At 35.1% G+C, this 21,533-nt stretch overlaps 4 protein-coding genes across 6 annotated transcripts; 3 read left to right on the forward strand and 1 right to left on the reverse strand.

Annotated features, from left to right (window-relative positions):
- The first annotated feature begins 104 nt into the window (after positions 1-104).
- LOC108852542 (PLAT domain-containing protein 2) lies at positions 105-1,088 on the forward strand. Its single transcript, XM_018626047.2, has 2 exons — positions 105-259; positions 377-1,088. Exons 1-2 carry the CDS (start codon positions 191-193, stop codon positions 833-835), a joined length of 528 nt encoding a protein of 175 aa, XP_018481549.1. The 5' UTR covers positions 105-190; the 3' UTR covers positions 836-1,088.
- A 4,128-nt stretch (positions 1,089-5,216) lies between these two features.
- LOC108848547 (PLAT domain-containing protein 2) lies at positions 5,217-6,375 on the reverse strand. The gene is made up of 2 exons (XM_018621939.2): positions 6,065-6,375; positions 5,217-5,863 (listed from the first exon to the last, which is right to left on the reverse strand). The coding sequence occupies exons 1-2, from the start codon at positions 6,134-6,136 to the stop codon at positions 5,387-5,389; spliced, it is 549 nt and encodes a 182-aa protein (XP_018477441.1). The 5' UTR covers positions 6,137-6,375; the 3' UTR covers positions 5,217-5,386.
- Positions 6,376-9,312: 2,937 nt separating this feature from the next.
- On the forward strand, positions 9,313-10,815 carry LOC108854064 (NDR1/HIN1-like protein 13). Its single transcript, XM_018627560.2, has one exon. It carries the CDS (start codon positions 9,840-9,842, stop codon positions 10,704-10,706), a length of 867 nt encoding a protein of 288 aa, XP_018483062.1. The 5' UTR covers positions 9,313-9,839; the 3' UTR covers positions 10,707-10,815.
- Positions 10,816-11,740: 925 nt separating this feature from the next.
- On the forward strand, positions 11,741-13,365 carry LOC108854065 (uncharacterized). 3 transcript variants are annotated; one of them, XR_001949823.2, is made up of 4 exons: positions 11,741-11,851; positions 11,920-12,056; positions 12,183-12,557; positions 12,808-13,365. XR_001949823.2 is itself a non-coding variant. In XM_018627561.2 (3 exons), the coding sequence occupies exons 1-3, from the start codon at positions 11,824-11,826 to the stop codon at positions 12,387-12,389; spliced, it is 372 nt and encodes a 123-aa protein (XP_018483063.2). In that variant the 5' UTR covers positions 11,741-11,823; the 3' UTR covers positions 12,390-13,365. The 3 variants fall into 3 exon arrangements, 1 of the variants encoding a protein (XP_018483063.2); XR_001949824.2 differs by having other exon boundaries at positions 12,811-13,365; XM_018627561.2 differs by having other exon boundaries at positions 12,183-13,365.
- The last annotated feature ends 8,168 nt before the right edge of the window (positions 13,366-21,533 follow it).

The following is a 21,533-nucleotide window of genomic DNA, read 5'->3' on the forward strand; positions in this document are numbered from 1 at the left end:
TATATGTTTTTAATTTTAATTTTATAGGGATAATTACTTTTTAAAAAATGAATGCTGAATGGGAAATGAATTGCAGTTCACACTCTTGCATGAGACTGCTTTTTATCTGCGCTTCCTAAGTCTATTTTTAAACTATATTAGTAGTTGGGACAGATTAGTTGTCCATTTTCTTACATTCATATCACCAACTATGGCTGGCCGTGACGTTCTCCTCCTCTCCCTCCTCGTCATCATCACCCTTTCTGTCGTTGCATTCGCCGTAAGTTCCCTAAATCTCATCTCTAGACTATGACTTTTCTAATCCATCTGCACTAGACTAGTATTCATGATACATAAACTAATGTTCCTTCCTTTTACTATTTTCTTAATTTGGCAGGACCATGAACCACACTGCGTCTACACATTCTACATCGAAACCGGACCGGTGGACAGTGCCGGCACAGATTCTATCATAAGCGTTAAAATCTCCGACAATTCGGGACAGGACATTGATATCCCAGACATAGTGACATGGGGTGGGTTAATGGGACCAAGTTACGACTACTTCGAGAGAGGCAATTTGGACATTTTCAGTGGTAAGGCGCAGTGTCTTCCTAGCCCAGTCTGTTCACTGAGTCTGACCTCAGACGGCTCCGGCGTTTACCCGGCCTGGTTTGTTAACTACGTGGACGTCACGACGGTCAGTGTTCATCTTAAGAGTGAACATCAATACTTCGATGTGGAGCAATGGCTTGCGACTGATACGCCGCCGTATAATCTCACTGCCGTGCGGAACAACTGCCAGGTTTCTCCTATCGGTAGGGTCGGGTCTGAGATCCGGAAGAGTCTCTCCTAGGATCGTGTTGTAAATCAATGTGTGGGAGATTTGTGTTAACGTATGGTTGCAATGCCGATAATGTAAACGATCCGATCGAATAAAAGTGTCATGTTTACAAAAAAAAAAAGAAGAATAAAAGTGTCATCTCTGAACATTTGATAGAGTAATGTAAAATGATCTGATCGAATAAAATCATACATATATGAACATGTGATTGCAATAAGAAGAGTCAATGTCTGCATCTAATGATTTAATCTGTTCATCTTTTGTTCATGGTTCTTGTTGTCGCAATGGTCTTACTCAAGTTCTCAACCTACATATACTGAGCACTCCCAATGGAAAGTTCTTATCAAAAGTTTTTTAATATACATATATGTGTATGTATATATTAAGAAACTTTTTATAAGAACCTCTTAGATGAGCAAGATTTTTTTTTTTGTTCAAGATTAATGGGAGGTTTTTGGCGTGAGAGATTTGGTTCTCTCTCTCCTCTGTTTTATCTATATTTTTTTAATGTTTTAATGCTTAGATATTTTTTTTTAGATATCATTGTTGGAGGTGCTTTTGGAATAGCTCAACTAAATGTTTTGAAAGTATAAAGGGTTTTTTTACATTGACACTTCTACGGTGGGATTAAGAGCATGTCCAGCGCTTAAAAAACTCTTTTGGATTTCTCAAAAATTACTATTATTATTGTAATAAAGTTTTAAGTTTTCGAGTTTTTTAAAAAGTGACCATTCATCATAAAAAGTTTGGCATATGGATATCTGATGGAGCTCCGAAAATGTATGATTTGATAACTTTTTTTTTTGTCACAATGTCTTAATATCTTGTTATGATTTGATAACTTAAATTTCTATATTCTCTACTTGTTTTTAAGATGCTCTTTGAGAAACATGTGTGCATGCTCTAGGAAATGATGTTGCGGATATGTTAGTGCATTTTCTGATTTATGTTGGCCAATGGATGATCTTTACGGTCTTGCATTTGGTTTGTGTTGTAGGTTATTTGTGCTGTCAAGTACTCTTAACATTGAAGTAAATTAATAGTCATATTTTCCCTAAATTTATCATTAAGTTATTATGTGTAGACAGTAAAGTTCAAAAAAATGTTTTTGCTAAATTAATATAAAACTAAACATAATTCATCTGATGAAATTTGTGAAGCCAATTCCATTTAGACCGGAAAACACCAATCTTGGTATAATTTTATAATTTTCTTGTTGGAGTAATTTTGAAAGACAAAGAAGTTTAAGGCAGAAGGTTTCAACCTAATCCTACCAAGTTATGGATAAATATACATAATAGATTTAAGAGTTATCTAAAGTTATGATATCTAATAAGATTAAGATAAACACAAACTCTATATAAGTAGATGTCAAGGTGTGACATACTTTAATAGAGTTTGGAGATTGAGAACTTGAATTTTGAGTTATTTTCTCAAGTTAATAATAAGTGAGTTATACTTAATCGATCTTTGATCTCTAGATTTCTTTCAATAATTAGAATTCCCAAAATAACATCATCTTACTATTTTTTTTTTTTTGTCATCGACTTTTACAGACTCAAACAGACTCTGTAAACCAAAACGGTAGCTCTGCATCTATGTGCACAACAAAGAACGTTTGTTTCCTAGCACTACGTGCTAAACCATCATCTTACTATTTTTTTGTGATAGTATACACCAAATGTTTGATGTAACACTGTTCATCTTAAATAATCTATATTTTATTTTAGTTAACAATATAATTAAATTAGTGTTATTAGTTAGTTCAAAACTTTTAGAACAAATATATGATACTATTTTATATTTTTCATTTAGAAAAAAACTTAACATATAAAATTTTATATTTTAAAATACCAAAATCTATAAAAAAATATTTAATTAATTTCATTTAACTTAATAATATTAAAATTATGTTTATAAAAAAATAAAATGTTTATTTTAAAAATAAATTTTATAACTAATGCATATATAATACTTTGTATTATACAACTAGAATCTATAGTTAATAGATTTATATCATTTAAAAAAACTATTCATATTAAAATATAGTTTAATATATATAATTATAATTAAAATTTATTTTCTATAACAATTTTATAAAATATTATATATATTATAAATATTTATTATCCAGAGATAAATAAATAAATTATGTATTGCCAGGACACGACCGTCTTTTGTTGTTCACATGGATGCAGAGTTGCCGGCATGGTTTTCAGAGACCGGATGAGAGTGTGTTTGTTTTTCTGCTGATGACAAAAAAAAAGAAATTATGTATTGTATAATGATTTTATATGATACTTTTACATATGAAACATTTTTTTTTTAAATATAGATATATATTAATCTCCACCCGAAAAACGGGAATTCTCAGATCCGGTTACAAACAGACTTTGAACAAAATTTCTAAAGTCAAACTATGACAAACTAGCTTCGCCCGCCCACTAAACCCGGCACAATCCACTAATCCGTCTTTCGAAATCTTTTAGAATTTGGTTGCCGTTCTCACCTTAGACGAGAGCCACAAGAAGGTGAGGTTCTCCGAGAGATCTCAGATGCCGGGACTTCCAATGTCGTCTCTGGTGCTAGCTAGCTTCCAATGGACTCCACCGTATTCATAACCTTCACTGGCTATGAAGCTCTAGACGACAATAGTGGAAGGTTCCGAATACGTACCTCGAAGCCTTGCAATCACATCAAAGCCGGGCTTGTACGCAACGTCACGCAATGTTTGAAACCGCCTCCAACCGAGCAAGGACTCTGCTATCGCCGCCGCCGAACAACCTAAATACAAACCGGAGTTGATAGACCGCTGCACCATCACACACTGCTGGACCAAGCCTGTAGAAGAGCCGAATAATCACAACCACTAGACCTCAAAGAGACTCTAGCGTCGGGAAGTTGCAATTAACCCATGAAGCACCGAGAACCACTCGCTCCATATGACCAAAGGAGAGAGAAAGGAACACGCCATGGTCAGCTCCTGAGAACCAGAAGACTGTCGACTCATTGAGGCGCCAACACATCACAAAGAAAGTTGACGCCAGGACAAAGTAGTCTCTGTGACATCCTTCGCGACGACACGCCAGAGAGAGCAAAGTGAGAGGAGCCGCGACCGGAGCAGAACAAAGTGGAGGCACCATATCACAACTGTAGCAGAAGCCATAGACGACTCGCTACGAGCCATGAGTCAAGAAGCACACATGCCGTAATCAGAACCGAAGACCTGACACGCGACGGGATCTGGAGCTCTGGACACGCCCTTGTGGAGAGCCCACTCGGAACCACCTGGGAGACAGCGTCGTGAAGCACTTCCGACGAGACGCCAAGCGAAAGTAACATTCACGCGCCACCGCCCCACTCCGCCGGAGATAGAAGATGATACGTTGAAGAACAGATCCGGAGTGGAGGAGCTGCTACCCAAGGTCACGCGCCGCCTAACCTCTGAAGACCAGGAGACTCGCCTCACCTTCACTCCAGAGACAAACATCTTCCTCAACCCGAAGACCCTCATGAGCAGGCCGACGGAGGAGCGGAGAGACCAGAACCACCAGAGGGAGTAGCATATTGACGAGGTCTGGAAGTAAGAGGACTAGCAAGAGACAAACGAGGAGGAAGGAGAGAAAGGAGCCTCCGACGCCGACGAGAAAAGCCGACGCCGGAGTTAACGGAGGAGACAAGTTTTTAGAGAGAGGCTAGAGGGTTTGGAGTTACGTCGACCTATTTTTCTTTTAACATTTATTATTTACTAATCATTTGTAATAACTACAGTAAGAAATAATCCACATACTGCTAGTTGCTACTGCTCTATTATAAGTAATACAAATTAAGGCACATTATATTTTTACTCCTGTCCTATTTCCCATCTTCAACAATATTAGAGCTAATTTTTATCATCTCTAGTTTTCTCACCATTGTTATCTATTTAACTGATCTTTAGTGGATTTTACTTAAATGTGATATATGTATAATCCAACATCCGGTTTTGAACTTCAAACCTATATAAAGTGGATAAACTTTTTTAAAAGAATTGATTTTACTGCATAATTCAAACCTATAATCAGCCTCCATGGCTGCGTCTTTGAAAAGAGCCTTGAACCAATATATTTATTTCTTGTTAATGAGATCCGAGAGACAGCCATGTGAAGATCTGGTACCGCAGACCAAACCTAAAGATCCATCACTTTAATATTAAATGTTAATATTGTGGGGAGAAAATTAACACTTTAGTTTGTTAATGATGACTTAGTTCATAATGAAGGGTCTAGGGCCCTTTGTATATGTTTGGTAAAGATTTGACATCATCATAAATCATAATATTCTAACTTCGAACGTTTTAGTTCATCAAAACTAAAATACATTATCAAGTGATTATCTCTTAATGGGCCCTCTCTTAATCCCTCAAAATGCAGTCTTAAATCAAAGATAACTGATTACTTCTTACAGAACCAAAAAAAACTGAATATTTATTCGATCGAATCATTTTTCTTTATTGGCATCACACGTTCACAAGACGACATAGAACAAGTCTCCAAGACACTCAACATCCATTCATTCATTGCTTCATACGATCCAAGAGAGAGTCTTCCGGATCTCAGACCCGACCCGACCGACACTCTCTCTAAGCGACACCGGACAGTTATTCCTTACAGCAGTGAGCTCATACGGTGACGTATCAGTCGCAAGCCATTGCTCAACTTCGAAGCTTTGCTGAGAGCACGTAGCGTGAACTCCTGCCGTCGTGACCTCCACGTAGTTAACATACCAACCATGGTGGTCGCCAGAGCCGTCGGAGGTAAGATTCAACGAACAGACTGGGCTCGGAAGACACGGCGCTCTACCACTGAAAATGTCGAGATTACCCCTCTCGAAGTAGTTGTAACCTGGTCCCATTAACCCACCCCATGCCTCTAGATTTCGGATCCCGATGTAGTCTCCATACTTGTCGTAGATCCTAGCGCTTATGATCGACTCGGTGCCGGCTTTCCAAATGGATCCGGTTCGGAGGTAGAACGTGTAGACACAATCTGGTTCATCGTCCTGAAAAATCAAGAAAATTATATATAGTTTTTCGTTAAATTCAAGAAAATATTTTTTTTTTCAACTAATTAGTGGTTTGACCTAGTGGCCCTCAAGCTATAGATTCAAATCTAGGAATATGCATGTGTTGGAGACCAAAGACAAATAGGAGGACAAAAAATGTTAAAACCTAGTGCTGTTGATGAGATTTAGGGAGCTTACGGCTGATGAGATGAAGGAGACGTTGGCGATGATGAGGAGGACGGAGAGGAAAAGAACGTCACGGCCAGTCATCGTTGCAGATATTAAATGTATAAACTAGACATAGATCTGATCTGTCCAACTATTAATAGATTTGACTTGGTGGTTTCAACAAAAATGGTAGTTATCGTCTGCTTTCTGGAGTAGGGTGTGTGTTGACGTGGCGAGTTTGGTTCGTGTGATGAGTGAAGAATACTATAGAGGATCCTACAAGCACGTCGTTAACTCGGCCGAGAGGTCGGCATGAGTTGTCAGCTTTTTTATTTCCCTTGGGAATTCTTAATTTTGCATTTCATATTTTTTTTCCGGGGGTTAAATATAGTGTCTTCAACATGTTTCACGGCTGATGACCCACCCGGTCGGGCGAGTTTTTATATTTTTGGAAGCATGAAATATGTTTTTTTTTGATTTTTTTGTACATTATAAAGTTAATTATTTAAAAAACAATGATTACATAACTACTCGGTGAATTTTATTATATTATGATGTCTAATATATTATATGTGTCTGATATATAAACAAAAAGTGTTTAGTTTCGTCATTTTTATTATTATTATTTTTTTGGAAGTGATCGTGGGTGTGTAAAGATGATGTAGAAGATCAGTATTTATAGTTTAATTTTAGGATAACAATAATGTACCACCAATATATATACTAAACCAATTAAGTAATTTATAATAAATACCAAATCACAGTATATGGTTACCGAGATATTATGTATAATTGTAATGACTTGATGAATGTATTTTTCCATAAAATATTTTCTTTGAAAGTAAAATTCGAGATATCTATATCTGTTATGTAAATAATCATATGCATCGAATATACACTACACAAATATTCTCTAAGGCAATTTCCTAATATATCTTATTAGCGAAATCACCCGTAATTGTAAATATAGAATTATGGGTCATTTTGTTAATCTTTTTTTTTTGTCATCAGGGTAAACAAAAACTCTCATCTAGACTCGGAAAACCAAGCCGGTAACTCTGCATCCATGTGAACAACAAAAGCCAGTTGAATCCTGGCACTTCGTGCTAGTTTGTCCGCCTGCATATTCTTCGTTCGTGGTGCATGAACTATCTCTGAGTTGATGAAGACGTCTTGAAGGGTCTTTATGTCTTCCAAATAACTTGCAAAAGCTGGTCATTCCTCTAATTATGAAACCATCTTCACCAATTGGGAACAATCCGTTGCAAACGTAACCCTAAACTGACGTAAATTTCTCATGCATTCTTTTGCCCATATCAGTGCCTCGACTTCAGCATGAAGGGGAGAGAGACATGCTCTAACATTCCTTGCTCCCATTAAACTATCAAAATCTTCTAAAGTGCTATACCAACCTTGTCCCGAGATCATTTTGTTAATCTATTAAACATGTTTTATAAATAAATTTAATATTTTTAGTGTTATATATTTTTAGTTTTATAATAGTTATATTTATATTTATATGTCTAGTTAACATTATTATTCAGACCCGTGCATATACACATAATTTCAATTTTATTAAGATATTAAACTAATATAAAATAATTAGTCAAACATTTGTTAAAATTTTGGTATTTTATATATTTATGTAGACAAAAATGTAGAATGAACATTTACAGTAGACTAATATAATAAAATTTGGTTTTATTTTATTTTGTTTTTTATAATAAAATTCTAATTAAAATTATTTTATAATAAAATTATAATCATATGACTATTTTATAGTAGATAAAAATGATACATTTTTTTTAATAGAGAAGATATATTCTCAAAGAAATGTTTATATGTATTCTTAAGGTTTGGTGGTATTCAATTCAATTTTAATAATATTACACATTACGTAATATAGAGGTAAATAGAATCTGTACATATATTTGTACATAATATGTTATGTTGAACCCGAGGACAATTTTAAACAATAATCGTATGCAACTATGCACTAACTTAAATAAAGAAAAGATGGAGTTGCTAATCGTATGATTATGAACATGAATATATTTCAAATTTTTTAATTAGCGTTGGACCATTTATTTCCTAAACCAACAAAATAAAAGAAAGAGTCTCGGTCTATTAATGAATTCACGTGGATATCATATACCTATATAAGAGAGTGTGCATTTAATTTAAAATCTTACAAAATTATAGTTAGGTCCATTACAATGTTTCTGTTTTAATAAGATAGATGTATCACAACACCACTTTTTATATAAACTATATCAGAATTTTAAAACTAGTTAACAAAACAAATTTTGTTTTTATATCATAATTATAATTTTTTAAAAGTTAAATTACTGTTTTGAAATAAAACCTAGCTACTAAAAAATAGAGCAATAATATTTCTTTTTCCAAACACAAGAACTAATTAATATTTAATTTATATTTTGAAAATAATATATATATTTATGAATTTATCTATGATAACACTAAATTAAGTCAAAAAGTAAAATGAGTTGATGATACTAATTTACTTCTATTTAAAATTACTTTTCTCTATCTGAATAACTTTTCCTAGAAATATAGTGTTATTTTTGATAGGACAATTCTGTCAAGTGATCCCACTAAAAGGGTCCACAAAGAGAAAATTGATCAAAGAATCAAAAGATCCGTATAATTTTTTTTTCTAGTTTTTAATTATGCATTTTTGAAATTGAAGTTTTATAACTTTTGAAATAATTTTTATAAATTAAATTTAAATTTCCAAAATTCTTTTTGAAACTATTTTTAACATTTTTTAAAAAATTATTAATATTTTAAGTATTATCTATTTATTTTTTAAAATCATAAACCCTACTATTCCCAAAACTCCACCCCTTAGAAATAAACCTTAAATCTAGATTTGTTAATTTTAGTGATATAGGTATCTATTTACCTATTTAATGAAATATTTTGATTATTTTGATTCTTGAAAGTTATATTTGTGATAAAAACTTTTTTAGGATCATCAAACTCATCATAGAGAATTTCTCTTTTGATATTACTCATGCAATTTATATATAGTAGCCATGACAAACTGGCTCAACTAGAAATGAACCAAGGCACTTGTGCTAAAAGTCTCTAGTTCGAGTCTACTTGATAATTTGAGAAAGAGATTTAGCAACCGTCATTTATGTCCAGTTGTGGGGATTAATCAGTCCAACCGTAAGTTTCGGATATATACCTTCCGGTCTAAAAAGAAAAGAAAATTACATGATGGCGTTGTTTTGTTTGAAGGATGTATAGTTGTTTGAGACTAGGCTTTTCCAAAAGCTTAGAGCATTTTCTGATTTCTCTTTTACTCTCTGAATTTAAGTTCTCATTTTAGATATTTTAAGACTAGACCCTTCACGAGTATTTTCTGATTAGTCTTTCACTCTCTTGAGTTTTGTTTCTTTATTTTTGTCATGAGGAACTGTGTTAGATACCAACTGACGCAGATGCCCTAATAAAGTCTGGTTGTAAGAAGAAGATGATTAATTCGTCTCAAAGTATTGGTTGTGAAAAGAACCGACGTGGTCAGTAGCGTCTTCTTTAATAATCATCAAACTAGATTATAGTTTATTATAACAGAAAAAGAAAAACCGAAGGTGAGTTGGCTAACTCTAAATAGCAAAATATTCTCCAAGCCAACCAAAAGTTTGAGTAATGCAACAACAACCACTTACTTGTCCCATGCTAACCCTAATTTTCGCATCATCTCTCAATTCTCTCTCTTTCGTGATCCCTCTAAGCCAACCTCCACCACACATCCTGTAACCCCCACCTTTCTCCGATGGAGGGGCCACGGCTTCCTCCTTCCGCCACCTTCCATGAATCCGACGATGACAAATCCGACGATCCTCCTTCCGCCTGGCACCGTCCAACCTCTAGTCTCTCCGCATTGCCCTCTCAAGATCCTCCACCACACCATTGGCGTAATCATTCTCTTAATCTCTCTCCAATCCTGGCCACACCTTCCCGGTCTCTCCCTCCTCCCCATTCAATCCCTGAGCTAGAGACTTACGTTGTCCAGGTACCGAGAGATCAAGTCTATTGGACTCCTCCTCCTGAACACGCAAAATACGTCCAAGAACGCCGTAACAACCCGGAGAAAAACAAAAGGAATGGGTGTTCCAAACGTCTTATGTGGTTCTTTATTATCTTGATCTTTTTTGGATTCATAATTGGTGCAATCACCGTTATCCTTCATTTCGTGTTCAACCCCACTCTTCCACTTTTTGAAGTCGAGAGATTAACGGCAAAACCTAGTAATATCGAAATCACGTTGAGAGCTGAGAATCCGACGTCTAACATGGGGGTAAGCTATACGATGGGAAGAAACAGTATGATTTCATTAACGTACAAGAACAAGAGCCTAGGACGCGGAAAATTCCCAAAGATGTCCCTGGCGGCGACTGGATCCAGCAACGTCAATGTAAAGCTCAGTGGGTCGACCAAGAACGCCGTTATGCCACCTCGGGGATCGAAACAACCGGTGAGTTTGGTGCTGATTATGGAGCTAAAGGCGGACTATGAAGCAGGACCAGTGAAAAAGAACAGGGAAGTGGTGGTGACTTGTGATGTTAAGGTTAAGGGATTATTAGATGCCAAGAAGGTTGAGATTGTGTCGGAGAATTGTGAGAGTGAGTTCAAGAACTGACAGTCTATATTATATAAGGTGATTGTGTCGTTAATTAGAGTTACAGTGTGCTGTAATGATTTATACTTATGATGTAATGTTCAATTGTTTATTTTATATTTGTTTCCCCAATGTCTTCGTTTTTAGACTATTGTTGAGCGAGAAAAGAAAACGTGAACAAGGACACAATAGACAGAGCTTGATGAGTCAATCTCAATATAAAATCTCAATATAACTGGCCCTGAGAGCATTATTATCGCGATATCTTAAGTGCGTCCTTAAGATAATTGTGATTTTTAAAAAAATGAAAATTACCTATGTATCTAAAAAGCGTCGCTTAATTAAGAGACGAAAGAGTCGTCCTTACGGAACACGCGTCGGACATGGAAGTCTCCTACCTAGGTTGCACGGAAGCTTTGTCGGATGTCCGCTTCCCGCTTCGGAACCGGAAACGGAATCGGAAGCTTGTGGAAGCTCTCGGAATCTCGTTTCCAATACGCTTCCAAAAATACATCTTTAAAAACATTTTGGAAGCTTACGATTCCATTTTGGAATCACGCTTCCGTTTTTTTTAAAATACAATATCGTAAATAAATAAAAATAGAAGAAACATTGTTTTTATATAATACTGAAACAGAGAATATAAATATACAAGCATTAAAACTAATACTATATATTTTATGCATTGAAAGTTTATTAGAGATATATCATCTATATTTAAATATACTGTGTTAATTATTTACGAAATGTTAAAAAATAATTAGTATAATTATATTTTATAAACTTAGTTTATGCATAGTTTCACGGTTTTAACATGAAATCATTTAAATTATTATAAATGAATATTTTTTTATTTTAATTTGAATCCTATAATTGTTAGTCACATTTGTAATCTTTTATATTTTAATATATATATATATATATATATACATATATAAATATACGCTTCCGACACGTTTCCGCTTCCTAATTTTATTAAAAAAATCGCTTCTACGCTTCCACACGATTCCGCTTCCGCGTTTCCGCTTCCGCGTTTCCGCTTCCGCGTTTCCGCTTCCGTTTCCATGTAACATAGTCTCCTACTCTCTCTCGAAGCTGAGAATCAAATCTTTGAAACTTGATCTCTTCTCCCCCGTCCATGGCCAATTCCCTCCTGATGCCGAAGCGTAAGTCTGTCTCCGATCCCCAATTTATCTTCTCCAATCTTCGATTTAACTATGGCGAATCTGTGCAGAGGATGAGCTCTTTTGCGATGGAGGGGTTGACTTCGGGTACAGAAACAAAAAGAGGCCGTGGTTGTGGCTCGACGAAGATGATGATGATGACGATGATTTGTTGAATGACGACGAAGACTGGAGTATGGTCTTTGAGGTATTGCTTCTTGTTCTTAATGATGATTTCATTACAAAAGTTTCTCACTTTCGATGTGTTTTAGGTGTTCAGTATCGGTTTCATTACAAAAGTTGCTCACTTTTGATGTGTAATGCTTTGTTTCAGGTGTTCAGGACATTAAGTTGGATGATTGCACCCATCGACTTATCTTTGATTCTAGGAACAGATTCAAACGCGGGTTTAATGGCATTAGCAGTTCCTCTAGTGAAGTCCCTGTTGTCAGTTGTGTTTAGTAAGGTCTTGAGCAAGCCAAGTGTTGTTAGACCTATAGAGAGAAGTAGGAGAAGAGGAACGCGCGTTTTCAAGGACTAGGAAAGCTAGGCAAGCTAAAAACATGGGTGGTGGTGGTAGTGTTGATAAGGAAGGGTACAAGTCACTCTGCTGGTTAATGCGCTTAGAACTGCAGCGTGCATTTGCTTTAAGAACACTGCTCGATCAATCAACGCATTTGATGGTTACTGTGAAGGCGAGCTTGTCAAGGTATTTATTACACACTCTTTTGATATTTGTCCTAATAGTAGATCATTACGCAATACGTTCGTTTGTTATCATATCAATGAGTCTGATTAGCCACTCTAATGATATGTTCTATATTTTACCCTATTTAACCCCTATATTTCATATGTTTTCAAAGGTTTTATGTGTATTTCGTAGCTCTTTTAGAAATATTTCAGGTTTAAGTACTCATTGGAATAAAGTGATGATTATGGAGCATTTTGATATCTTTTAGAAGATATTGCATCTTACTCGCGAGCTGACTACTGAAGAGAGTATCAACCGATGCATCAAAATCAAGGTTAACCGATGGAGAATCACAAGAATCGATCGATTGAGTACCAGCCATATCGATCGATACAGAGCTAATCGCGATTAATAAAAATTAGAAGATTTATGAGTTTTGCCCAAAAGATATCATATATGTATTATACACCCTGGCCGCCTGTTAAGACATACTATTAGGGTTTTTGTACCATTTAAATAAAGAGGCACTAAGAAGAGAAAAACCAAGCAATCAAGGAGGCTACAAGCAAGTCACCAAAGTCATCACCAAAGAGAGAAGTATTAGCTTAGAGTCAGTTGGAGAAGAAGATATCTACCTTGGAGAGAGATATCTGAACTGCATAAACAGAGAAGATCTTAAACTCCTTTTGTTTTCTTACTCTATTTTTTATTAAGTTTTATTTAAGTATTATTTAGACCATCATAATTATGCTTCTTATGAATATGTATGAGTAGTCCTACTGTTAGATTTAGGTTTACCAAAGGTTGATTACTTATTCTAGTTATACTTAATGCTAAGTAAATGAACTGATCATCCTTGACTTAGATCTGAGGTTTAATTTGCGTAAGCGACAACATGGTAAATTATCTGAAAATAAATTAGACTGATCTTATTAATTAGCTATAACGACAATTGCCCTAATTAATCTGAGAACCTATCAACCTACTCGGTAATGCTTACTGGAAGGATAATTGACCGATTCGACAGTAGAATCATCGATCGATTATCTGAAAGGCCTATCGATCGATTGTCATAAATTACATAGATCGATGCTTTCTCAAGATGGAACAAGCAACAACTGACTGTCTTGAGATCCAGCTATTAGACAATCATTTAGATTGTGTCTAAGAGTTGAGTTCGAGAATAACCATATTTAAAACTCCTATAATCCTTAAAACAGCATACTTGTCATACCTAAAGGTTTACCTTGATCTAGATATTTCCCGAATTGATAACAAACCCATAATCTGAAATCGAACAATTGTCATGTTCGTCGATCGATATACGCTTCCGAATATCGATCGATTTTCCTGTTTGCACTTGAATACATTTAAGTTACTGTTCTAAAACTTTTCAACTAGTTTTATTTCGAAGACTATAAGATCTATTGTGTAATCCAAGAGTCTCAGTGGATTTGATCCCTATATACTACAATTTGACCTCTTTTGATGAGAGTAAAATTGTTCTAGGATAATTTGAGCATGTATTATCTAACCATGTTTAGTGGCATGATTATTAAGACGTAAAACCGATGAGGATGCATGAGGAGACTTCATCAAGGCGTAAAACTGATGAGGATGTTCAGGAAAGAGCTGTTCCTGCTTATCTTCTTGATCGTGAGAATACCTCTCGGGCTAAGGTTTGTTTTTTTTATTTCAGAGTTGATGTAGATGTGTTTCTACAATACCGAATTGTGTTTCTACTCCCTGCAGGCCGAGTTGTAATTTTAGGAAAAGCCGGTGATATGCAGCAGCCAAGTTCCGCTGAGCTTAGAGGCATTGGCTACTACTGACTGTCACACAATTCGGTATTGTAGTTTTCTTTCTTACTATTTTTTCTTCTTGTAATTTCTGTTTTGGATGTTTTTTTTTGGAAACTATTAGTTCTCTTTCTTACTGTTTTTGCTTCTTTTAATTGTAATGATAATAAGAGACAACATAAGTATCTAACTATCTACCAATAATCTGCACTTTTTCTAATGTCTCTTAACATTGTCTCTTAACTTCAAAATAATAATAAAAAAACCTAAGAACTCTAAAATTTGTCTTAGCAATAATGTTGCTCTGACGTTTTTATGTTAAAGCCCGACTCCTAATACTTTGCTCAAACCATCGTGTTACAAATACAGGTAGGTATCCATATTTCAAAGAATTTGGTGGGATATTATTTAGTGCTTCTATTTTTTTTTTTGTATATATGGTTGAGCTAAGCCTAAACTGCATGGAATTGTAAGTGGTACTCGGAAACAAAGTGTCTGTAAACTAGGAGACGATTCCTTTTCTCATTTAGTATTGGAATCATAATGGTATGAGATGTCTTGAATTTGATAACTTGTTGCTTACGATTGTAAAAGGTTCTTGATATTGGGTCAGTGAGTAGTGAAAATGATATGTATTAAACAAAACTAAAATATGATAAAATAAAGGTATTTGTATATTATATAGTTGAAAATCATTTTTAATCAACGAAAATAAAAGTTCTAAACTCAAATTTTGATATTTCGGTTGATTTTTTCTCTCTAAAATGTACAAGTCTATTTAAAAATTAGTTTAATTGTACTTTTTCTTATGGAAGAAGTAGAGTAGGTTTTGAAAGACCACCGGTTAAAAAGTTAATTGAAAGAGTTAGTTTTGGATTTTCTTTAATATGGAGTGATTGTTGAATATCAACTTATTTTCAACAAAACGAAAAATATAACTTAAAAATTGAACATATTTTTAAGGGATGTATCATTAAGACTTTCGGGAAAATCACTCATTTGATCAACATTTTCGTCTAAATGCGTTTAGCTATATAATTATGATGGGATATGGTATATTAGTGCTGATATATATTATCCATCCTAATATTACTCCAATCCAAGAACACTTGATTGTGGAGCATTGACGGAATATGGTGCATTAGTGTTATATGATTGCACCCTACAAAATATTAGTCAACCTATATAAATTTGTTTGATTAATCCATTTACACAAACGTAGAACAATAGTAGGTGAAATTATTGATTTTAAAATGTCTCTTTTATATAGGTAGTACTTATGGACCATATACATTAGAATAGCATCTCGTAATATTGGAAATTCTGGGTCTTAGGTCCGTAATATAGATCCCCCAAATGAGAAGCGTATGGTGGCCTAGTGGTTCCTGCGATTCTTCTCACACACGATTATCCGAGGTCGTCAGTTCGATATTCGGGAATAATGGAGTGGTACTGGGTTAGCTAAAAAATTCTTTAGGGGATTTCTGGCGAGGTGGCCTTTCGAGGTGAGCCCAGTCACTATAAAAAGTTCAACTTACACAGTTTTTTTATCAAAAAAAAAAATATATCCCCCAAATTCGAAATTAGCCTTTAGATATTCTGATTTAAAAAATAACCTTTCGTCTCAAAAATATTTTTTGAATTGGGGGGCATAAGCTTCATTCAAAAAATGAAATATGGGGCATAAGCAAACCAACCTCCTTGCACTACCATTAGGCTACCAACACTTTTGTTCGATCATATATGCTATAAATATATTTTGTCTTAGTTTAATCATCTCTTACCTTTATCCTCTCTTAGTAGTGAAGCGTTTTTGGTGTTTTGCGGGTTGATTCTCGGTGGGAGCTTCACGTCAGGCCTCCGGCGTCCATGATCTCTGTTAAATCTAACAGCTGTTGTTGCAAGGAGCACTGTTTCAAGGGTTTGTGTGTGGGCTTATGTTCGAGGTTCATGAATTTTCTTTATATGGTGCTGGTGGCTTGGTTGTAGAGAGAGGAGATGGGACCTTCTATGCTCAGAGACGATCCTTGGCTGGTTTCAGAAAAAGTTCGCATGAGGAGATTCTCAAGACTGCTTCAGGAAGTGTGCTACTTCTATGAGAATGCGTGTTACTCATGATTTTATGATTATTTGCATATTTGTGAAAACAAAATTTTACACCAACATTTTTTTGTTAATATGGGATGTGTTGAATAATGAATGGGAAAGATTACTTTGATCATCGACTAAACAGTCGTATATATACATGATACATGTAGTTATCCTAACTATAAGATAAACACCAAACTAGAAGTAGATAATGATGAAATAGAATATGTCGATCATATATATCGGTACATAACACTCCCCCTTGATCGACACATCTGGTTCAGGGTTCATTCATGCTTTTGATGTTGCCTCATTAATCGCAGGATGTACCTCTATCCTGCGATTAAATCTTTCTTGCAGGTCCTCTCATGTCCCACGGTTCCTCTAGTCTCATGGCTTTGCCATACCATGGATACTTTCATTTTATTATTGACTCATACATTCTTCTGGTCACTATCTCTAGATGATGTCTCATGACTTCTTTCATTTTGTCGTAGACAATGCTATGTTTTCGAAAACATACATGTTAAATCATAGACCTTGTCATCACACGTCAATATACTCATATATGGCTAAGGTATTGCAGCCTGATATAATGATGTGGTCCACCTTATACTTTGGTGGAACTTGGTTGGACCATAAACCTCGACCACTCTTATGATGATTGGTTTCTTTCTTTCTTTACTGATGTATAGACATTCATTAGTCCCATATACTTCATTTGGTACTTGACCACACGTTTTATGATACTACCATATGCTGGTCGATCTTTCCATTAGCCATATTACGCATGCTGGTCGATATGGTCGATCTGAACCAATTCACCACACTACTTTTGGTTATTCTTATGGACGATTGGGATGTATGGAGCCGGATGGTCTTTGGCATGAGAATTAATGGTTCTCTTTGCCTTCTCCTGCGACCATCTCACATTACACCATGTAATTGTGGCGTGCTGATCTCAACTCATACACGGCTATGATTTCTAGTCCCATCATATTCTGTCCAAAATCAATTGATAACTTGTATCATTGAAATCATTGAACCATTGAACCTTTCTTTAGGTTGGTTTGATATAAACATAAACACAAGGAATTATAATATCCTCTATAAGGATCTATGGACTGATTGTACTAAGTATTCTCTTAGTCTTTCTTTATCATTTGCAGCTGCCTTATTTCAGTCCATGAATAGCTTAGGAACAAAACTATTCTATGAGAATTTCTTTTCTCATCTTTCTGATACTATTATCATCTTTATCCAGTGATCAATCATGCTGCTTACTACATTTCTCTTTTCTTATATCCAGACCTTTATCATTTTCGAATTTGTATTAGCATCCACCACATAGGAGTACATCTCCTTATAATCTGTTCCTTGGTCTCTGTGAGTATCCTTGTGTAATCAAGTCATTCCTTGAATGCTTTAAATAGGAATATGAAACCTTAGTCCATGTCTCACGATTTCTTTTCCTTTCCCACACATGACCTATTTTTCACTGGTTTTATCTTATCAGATGGTGTTTCTATATATGGCCAATACACCCATCTCTTTTATAGATTCTTTGAATCTTTCTTTGAACCCCCACGGTTTCCTTTAGTCTATGAATGCATTCTTGTATTCTCGTGGGTTCTGATCCTCGCTTATATCTTTTAAACTCAAGTGCTATTTCCTTATGCATCTTTATCTTTTATGTGTCGACACTTCTTTTATAGTGTTCCATTGTGTTCCAGACATGAACTAATCGATTAGAGATTTCATTCTTACTAAGAACCTTCGTTTACCTTGCAATTTGGCGTCCCAAACTACATGGTCTGGTACCTTAGATGTTAGCTGCGCAGCCTTATCTCAATGTCTGGTCTGGTTTCCCTTATGACCTCAGATATGTCATTTCTATGCACCTTTCTTTTCATTTCCGAGGTTCCTTATCTTATGGAACATATTGGTCTATCTTTAGACTCTATAGCAACTTGATTATGTCTCTTCTAGGACATTAATTTCGTGGTGCTTAAGCTGGTATGACTTAGTCATTCTTTTTCTTTTCTTTTCGGGTCTAATCTGTCTGGCATTCTTTTAGCTAGCTTTGTATGATCTTTCTTTGGACGTCTTAAATCATATTCTCTGGTCCGAGGATCTTGCCAAGACAAGGATGGTTGATACCATTCCATTTCTTTATACTTGTACCAGCTTATTTCTTTCTCCCCCTGATGTTGGATAGTCGGATTTAATCATGCAATCCGTAAACCTGGCCTTAATCTGATCACCCATATTTGGCTCAAGGTTTCTTATAAAATCGTGGGAGAAAGTATTCTCATATCCAACATATATTCCCAATCTTATCTCATCTTCTTATGAGGTTCCATCCTAGACGGCACATATTATTGTGGTGGTCTATACATAATCTCTTAGGATGGTCTATGTCTGGATCATGACCCTTTATCATTCTTAGATGGGAATATCTATGCTCACTTTATATGGCCTGATGCATATTTTTATTACATGTAAATCCATGTGTTCCCAAGCATTAGCTAGTGATCTTTGTATCACAAAGAATTCGGCCAAGTTCTATCATGGTCATAGACCATGTCACTCGAATTTTTAGTGTTGTTCATGGACCACGGGAGTGTCATTTCTCCCCCTCATGAACATGCTATAAATCTTTTAGATGCTTGGAACATTATAGCCTATTGAGTTTCCCTTGTGTACATGTTACACAACGTGAGATTCTATGAAATAACTCTTTTGTGCCTTTTTTCGATATCAATATTTGCATCAATTTTAAAGACCTGGATGGCTAGTCCAGTCATGCCATAAAGTGTATAAAATTTCTTGGTCAACCTATCTGGTTACCTAGGCCTTTTGCCTTTATTATACTGATCTTTTAGCATAGTTTAGATCAGTTGGGAGTACAGTCTCGGCCATTTTTATGCCTTGGGCAATTTTTACTTTCTTTATAATCTTAAGGAACTTATATTTCCTTTGCCCATTGGTTCAATGTGGAAACCATTCATTTTTCAAAATTTTATAACTCAAATGGGACTTTTGTTTGGGTGAATAATTCATGCCTCTTTTAGGCAATGCCTTTGGTCGGATAATTTTAATTACTATACTCATTTTTAAATTTTTATTTTGTCATTTATCAATCAAGAAATTATCAAGCAAATCAAATAAGATAATATAAAAATAAAACAACTCTTATAATAAAATTGTAAATGACAAACAAATCAAAACATAAATCAAGCCGACAATTCCCTTTATTATTCTGGACGTGGCTTCTTTGGATTCATCCTTATTCTCTCCAGCCTTATTGGCTTCAGGAAGTCTCATCTCACTGATTTTCTTTAGTATCTCATTATTCTTCTCAGCTTGTAATAGATACGAGATCAAATTCGTATAAGTGGTGAAACCTTTTTTTTTTTGTATGTATATTGTAACAATAGATCCCTTGGATCAGCTGTGAGGAATGTCTTTTCCAGTAAATCTTCCTCTGTTACCTCTTCACCACATAGTTTCAATTTAGAAACGATTTTGATTAGAGCTGAGTTATATTCATCTACGGACTTAAAGTCCTGAAATCTGAGATTTATCCACTCATGCCTAGCCTTTGGTAATAACACTATTGTGTATCTGGATTTTAACTCTGTCCAAAGGTCTAGAGGATTCTCAATATTTAGATACTGATCTCTGAGATCCTCAGTGAGATGTTGGCGAATAATTGTTACTGCCCCATATTTTTCATTTTCAGTTGCATACTCGCCTTTGATGATACATCTGTCAAGTCCTCTTATCTTCATGACACTTGCAGTGTTCATGGCCCATTTTACATAATTATCTCCAGAGAGATTAAGGGCTGGATAATCCAAATTTGACATCTGAAAATATAGATTTTAGAGTCTTATTATTTGACTTATAATCAGATTCAAACAATGCATTTTGGTTTCTTTCAACCTTTTAGTTATGCAATGTGATTTGGTTTCTTTCAACCTCTAAATTATATAATCTAATCCGATTTATTTTAGTCAATATAGCAATGCAGCTTTGGTTTCTTTCAACCTTTAAATTTATGCAATGCAATCCGATTTTTCTTTCAATCTAGCAATCTAGAAAATTTCTATAATTTTTTTTTTTTTTTTTTTTTTTTTTTATATCAATCCCTAATGATTCAAGTCAATTTCGACATTAATCAGGGAAATCATCTAGCAAGTAGACTAAAATTTAACAATTTCAATCGAAAACACCTATTTGCAATCGGATTTCATAAAAAAAATAGGGTTTGTATAATTCTCAATCCTAAGCAGTTCTAAACATCAAGAACAACTTTAAAAAAAATCAAACTAGACAATCAGATCAATATTCAAGTCGGAATCATTAAAAAAAATTAGATGTTTTTGGATGAAAACCGATCTTGTTTATGTTTTAAGGGATTGATCGATTTCTAGGTTTAAGGATTCGATTTGATCATTCAGATCAAGGGGGTTTTGAGATTTAGAAACCATTGTGGTTTCGATTTTAATTGTAAAACAATCTCATATCGAACTTTTGGTTTAAGAGTTTCGATTTACTCATGGAAGGATTTGGACCTATTAATCTTTGCTAGGGTTTGATTTGGGGTTTTGCAAAATTTTAATGGTCATTCCTTTATCAATCAACCATGTTCGATTATGATTTCTTTTAGGGTTTCAAAGTTTACCTTTAGAACTTTGAAGTGTAGATTTGGACCACCGAGAACGGATCAGGAACTGGTCGCGTGTCCTAGGTTGAGCAAAAACCTCTTGTATCTTTAGAATCCTTAATCAAAAACGAATCAAAACAAGTTAGTATAGATAGATGAAGCAAATCGCAGAACATAACAAAGTATAGAGAGAGGCTGCAGTTTAGGTTTTTTTATTAGGGTTTTAGAGTAGTTGACGGCGCGGATTGGAACGGAGCTTGAGGGCGCGTGTCAGATCGGATTGATACGAGGTTTGCGGCGATGGATTCTTCACGTCAAGAGCTTCAATTTGATATATTACACGTCGTCTGGATCCTTACGGTTTGAGAGAACGAACGGTTTGAAGTCGTCAGATGAGTTTTAGAATTTCAGGGTTTTCGGTCACTCGACGGCACG

This window comes from Raphanus sativus, chromosome 4 (genome assembly GCF_000801105.2).
Source record: "Raphanus sativus cultivar WK10039 chromosome 4, ASM80110v3, whole genome shotgun sequence".
In the NCBI taxonomy this organism is placed as follows: Eukaryota; Viridiplantae; Streptophyta; class Magnoliopsida; order Brassicales; family Brassicaceae; genus Raphanus; species Raphanus sativus.